This window comes from Podarcis gaigeae (assembly GCF_964106915.1).
Source record: "Podarcis gaigeae genome assembly, chromosome: 2".
In the NCBI taxonomy this organism is placed as follows: Eukaryota; Metazoa; Chordata; class Lepidosauria; order Squamata; family Lacertidae; genus Podarcis; species Podarcis gaigeae.
Genome location: NC_139679.1, coordinates 29,440,948 through 29,446,466, shown reverse-complemented (window position 1 = coordinate 29,446,466; position 5,519 = coordinate 29,440,948). Strand labels below are relative to the sequence as shown.

Here is a 5,519-nt window from a genome sequence, read left to right as displayed (position 1 = left end):
ATGCGTGAGCAGCGAAACCCGGAAGTAACTCGTTCCGTTACTTCTGGGTTGCCGCGGAGCGCAACTCAAACACGCTCAACATGAAGCATATTCAACCCGAGGTATGACTGTATCTCTCTGCACACGAAGTCTCTCTCTCTGTCTCTCTTTCTCACACACACCCCCCCGTCTCCATGCACAGATACACAGAATACATATATGCAAACATACATATATAGATATCCATGCACACATATGCATCCATGTCTAGTAGACCCTCCTGTGTTGTCATCTAATGCTCTGGATTCAGAGTCATGCCAGGACGCCAAGCCTATCTGTCCCAGTGAGCTGTTGGGCTGTGGAAACTTTCAGCAGTGTTGGAGCTGGTTGCAGAAGGGAGATGTTCCTCCTAGAATGGTCCCATCTAAGACCCCCAGGGGTTTCAGGGCCGGATCCGAGGGGCCATTCCTCCTCGGCGATTGGGTGCATGGGAGCCGGATAGACGCCAGCACCTCACAGACAGTGCGCCGGAAAGTCTTGCTGACAAAGCAGTAGAGGAAGAAGTTGAGGGAGGTGTTGAGCATGGCCACCATGTTGGCAACGTCCATTGCGAGGTGGACTTCCCAGTTCTGTCTGACGGAGGCCACGTAGAGGTGGTAGATCATGACAATGGTCCGTGGAGCCCAGAGGATGATGAAGACGGTGGTGACGGCCAGCAGAATGGCTGTGGTCTTGCTGAGGCGCCGGTGGGGCCAGCCCGAGTGCTTGAGCTTGTAGATGATCACAGAATTCGTCACCAGGAAAATACTACAGGGGATGAAGTAGATGAGGAAGCAGTGAAGCCATTTCAGGACCTTGTCCATGGTAGTGGGTGGGTAGGCATCATGCCAAACATCCAGCCACCCGTAGAAGGGGATTCCGGTGGCCAATGATACTGCAAAGACGGTGCCAATGATCTTCCGGGTGCGCCCTGGGTAAGACACAGCCCTGTACTGCAGTGGGTGGCAGAGGGCCACGTAACGGTCTACAGTGAGCAGGACAGTCACCCAGATGGAGGCATGATTGGCTGTGAACTGCAGCACATTGATGGTGAGGGTAAAGGCGCCCGGAACCTCACGGCCCAAGATGGCCGCCTGCACAATGAAGCCCGCAAAGACGACAAAGACCTGGGTCATAATGTCGGATGCCGTGAGGGCCAGGAGGTACCAGTAGGAGGACTTCTTGGTGCGGGCAGCCAGGCGGGTCAGCGCAACGGCAGCCAAAATGTTCACTGAAATGAGGAAGAGAGGCAAGTGAGTTGGAATAGGTGAGAGATTGTCACAGAAAACAACAACAACCACAAGCAAGGTACAGGAACATAACCAATAGCTTCCATCTGCAAATCCGCTCGATTAAAAACTCAGCTTTACAAATTAAAAAAAAGAGAAATGGTTTTGTGGTGGTAGCTCCAAATGGAATGACTCTGCTAAAGACAGGCAGTGTGGCTGTTGGGGAGCCCTGGGTTCAAAACCCCACTCAGCCATGAAACCCATTGGGTGACCTTTTGCACATTCCTTCCCCAGCTTTCCTCAATGTGCCCAATGTCTCTCCAGTCAGTAGCAGAGCATTTGCTTTGCAAGCCGAAGGTCCCATGTTCAATCCCTGGCGACTCCACCAAGGGTGGGGAATGTCCTCTGTTGGAAAGCCAGGACAGGCATTGCCAGTCAAAGTGGACCACACTAAGCTGCCAGATGGGCCAGTGGTCTAACTCTGTACAGTGGTACCTCGGGTTACAGACGCTTCAGGTTACAGACATTTCAGGTTACAGACTCCGCTAACCCAGAAATAGTACCTCGGGTTAAGAACTTTGCTTCAGGATGAGAACAGAAATCGTGTTCCAGCAGCGCAGCGGTGGCAGCAGGAGGCCCCATTAGCTAAAGTTTTGCTTCAGGTTAAGAACGGACCTCTGGAACGAATTAAGTACTTAACCCGAGGTACCACTGTATAAGGCAGCTTTCTATATTAGCAGTGGAGGTCCCTATCCCACCGAGATCCAAAGTCTTCTTATTTATGTTGGGGAAGCATGTGTACCTCAATTTGGGCCTGGCTCTGAACCTTCTCCCCTCCTCAGTGCAAGTCACATTCTCCTTCACACCCCCTGATTCTCTTTCAGGGACTCCGGTCTACTTTTCCCCAGCACACATTCACAGAGCTGTACTTGCTGGACTGTCCAAACCAGTCGCATGTCCAGGATTGTCTTATCTACATGAGCTCATGGCTCCCTCTAGTGATTGGCTCTAAAAATAATACTCTGCTTTACATGAGGGGACCATCTACGGTATTTGTCCTAAATTACCTTTCCTTTCCCAAGCCAATCGCTTATATACCGGTATATCTTTTCTTCGTTTCCTGAAGGTATGTCACAGCGTGCTGCAATTTTTTCAGCTCAAAAAATGTGTCCCTTTTACAACACGGGGGAGGGGGGGATGTCCTTTTGATGCAGTTGGCCACAGACAAAGAGATGGGTCTCTTGTCAGTTGTGCCTTGGCAAAGTATCCCAAAGTTTGAGAATTAAGTGACATTCATGCAGATTATAATTTAGAATTTCAGAGAACTTGGTGCCGTCAAGGAACACTCCCACTTTGTGCAGCATAAAAGAAAGCCCCACCAATTCTCACTGTAGCAAGGCCGCTACACCGTGGTGGAGTTTTGGCACAACATCCCAATTTGCTATCTATATTTATTTCCAAACACTGGCGCAACTTTTAATAAACCCTCACATTTATTTGCATTGAAATGGGTTTCATTCTCATTACAACGTCCCATTTTTTTATGTAATGAATTCTATGAGAACTCGGCACTCCTCTATTTACCAAGCTTAGTAGCATTTATGACTTCTGCTCATATAGGACATTTCATAACCATTTTCCATTTCCTGCTTTCCAACATGGTGTGTGAATGCTGCTAACAGATAACTGGGTCACTATAAATGAACCTCGCTGCATTTGATTAAAAAGGTTTCTTATTTTGTAAACAAGGGGTAAATTAATCCACACCAAGCAGCAATGTATCAACAAACCCTCCCTTGGAAAAAAATGCCTTTTTAAAATTTGTTGCTTTGTTCCCTTTCTGCTCTCTCATCACATGACCCCTTGGCTCTGCATCCTTCTGAACTCCCTAAGGTTATCGTGATCATTGTCAGATTTGTTTGCAAATCATTTATGCGAACACTTCTCTAAACTATTTCCTAAAGCCCTTGCTATTTCCACACCCAAATTTCCCCACCATTTGCCACTTTCTCTCACCCTAGAGCTCATGATCTACATGGTCTCAAAATTTTATTCCCTTTTTGTTGATGGGTACCAGACACAGGTCCTTCTCAGTGGTGGCTCCACATCTTGGAATAGTGCATCTGTTTGGCCCCTTAGGTTGGTTCCAAGAAGCATTTATATTATACCAGCTCTCTCTGTGATTCTGTTGTGGGCTTTTATTTGTTTCATTTTTTAAAAAAGTTGTTGCGATGTGTTTTTGATTATATCATTTACATTTTTAAAAAACATATTTTTATTTAATAAAAACAGAAAAACACACATTTTTATTTCACTACATTTAAATTCCACTTTTCTTTCAAAGCAAAGTACTGCGGATTAAAAAATTCCTTCACTCTGAATTGCTGCTTCTCTTCCTCCTTGTTCTTTGTACCTCTTAAGCTTCTCCCAGACACACCTGTGGAGATGGCTTGCTTCTCATCCTTTTCCTTACCTGGCAGACCCACACACAGCAGGATCCAGTAATAGATGACAGCAGCAGTGCCAGCAAGACAAGGCGATTTCCCATCCCCATCTGGGTCCCTGGCTTTGTTTGCCCATGTTGCATCGGTCATGTTCATCTTTCCTTAGTACCTGCCAGCTAGGAGGGAGGCAAAGGAGCAAATGGTGAAGAATACAGTCAACTCTTGGCTGCATCATCCCAGTTTTCCCACAAAGCGTGGGACACTTTGATTGAAATTCTCCCTTCACTAAGCACTGGGCGAAAAACAACAGCACGAGCAGGAGAGATCGATATAGCAGCAGCTCTTGGCAACTGTTGATTAAGTTTTAACCTCCTGGTGTACTCTGTGTATCCCTAGATTGGGCAGACCACCCTGATTGGTATCAATATATAAACGGAGGCTCTCTCGCTTGGCCTGCTACTAGCAGTCTTGTTCAAGGCGAAAACAGATGGAGAGGTACTGGCTGGATGCCTCTTCTCTCTCCTCCAACCAAGGTATGATCAGCCACTGACTTCTGTTTCCTGAAGATTATCAGCTGCCTACAGGTTTTCGAGGGACGCGGGTGGCGCTGTACTCCAGCTCCCTCGGCCAATAAAGCAAGATGAGCGCCGCAACTCCAGAGTCGGTCACGACTGGACCTAATGGTTAGGGGTCCCTTTACCCTTTACCTTTACAGGTTTTTGAGAAATGCCACGGCAGCCACTTCCCACCTGCCCGTCCAAAAGGAATGAAGGGTGCCAACTAGACATGTAAAAGCGAAGTGGTAGAAGGGTGGTACACAAACACACAAGCATGTGAAATCACACGACAGAACCCATGGCCAGTGGATTGCTGAGACAGGAGTTTGTCCAATGATTTAAGCACCTGCAAAGATGCCCACTTAGGGAGTGGGCAGCAAGTGATCAATAGAAGCAAGTTAAAATGAGGGATCTGCTTAGTACCCCCCCCCGAGACAGGAGCTAAATAGAGGTATATTTGGTTGGAACGGTAGGCATAAAGTCACACAGACCGACAGCAGCATCATGAATAATGGACACACATGCACACCTTTATAATGGGGTGCTGATAACTTATTCCAACCTTTCCTAGTTATCTGGACCCTTCCATACAGACTGAAGGTGTAAATAGGTGAATAAACCATACAGTGGTACCTCGGGTTACATACACTTCAGGTTACAGACGCTTCAGGTTACAGACTCTGCTAACCCAGAAATAGTACCTTGGGTTAAGAACTTTGCTCCAGGATGAGAACAGAAATCACGCAGCACCAGCAGGAGGCCCCATTAGCTAAAGTGGTGCTTCAGGTTAAGAACAGTTTCAGGTTAAGAATGGACCTCCGGAATGAATTAAGTACTTAACACGAGGTACCACTGTATTTCTTAAAGCTAAGACAGTCTCCGCCGTGTCTCAATCCTTCAATGGAACCCAGATCCTGGGTGAGTGCCTGAAACCCCCTGGAGTCTTGCAGAGAGTGGGGGTGGCACCCAGTTTTGTAACAATATGCTGGAATCTCCTGTCCGTCTGTCCCTTGGGTGTCATGGAACTGAGCAAGGTAACACCACACTTCGGGTTAATTCCAGGGCACGGGTCCCCTTACCCCCTTGTCGATCATGCTACTCTGCTCAACTCAACCATTACTAGAAAGGCAGATGTTTGCAGTGCCGTCCAGCAAATGGATCCTGGTGGGAATCTTACCTTGATGCCTGTGCTGCAGAAAGCGGTGGCCTGTCTTGTATTTGCTCTTGCTTCTTCTCCCTGATCAGATGGTTCAGTGGTGCATCTCCTTTTC

At 47.5% G+C, this 5,519-nt stretch overlaps 1 protein-coding gene across 1 annotated transcript; it reads right to left on the bottom strand.

Moving 5' to 3' along the window:
- On the bottom strand, window positions 1-5,516 carry GPR142 (G protein-coupled receptor 142). The gene is made up of 3 exons (XM_083721211.1): window positions 5,426-5,516; window positions 3,721-3,867; window positions 1-1,249 (listed from the first exon to the last, which is right to left on the bottom strand). Exons 2-3 carry the CDS (start codon window positions 3,845-3,847, stop codon window positions 348-350), a joined length of 1,029 nt encoding a protein of 342 aa, XP_083577337.1. The 5' UTR covers window positions 3,848-3,867; window positions 5,426-5,516; the 3' UTR covers window positions 1-347.
- Between the last annotated feature and the right edge of the window lie 3 nt (window positions 5,517-5,519).

Coding starts and splice junctions, on each gene's coding strand:
- GPR142 (XM_083721211.1), bottom strand. CDS start 3,847: ATGAACATGACCGATGCAACATGGGCAAACAAAGCCAGGGACCCAGAT. Junction 1,250..3,720: donor GCTGTGTGTGGGTCTGCCAG/GTAAGGAAAAGG, acceptor TCCTCATTTCAG/TGAACATTTTGGCTGCCGTT.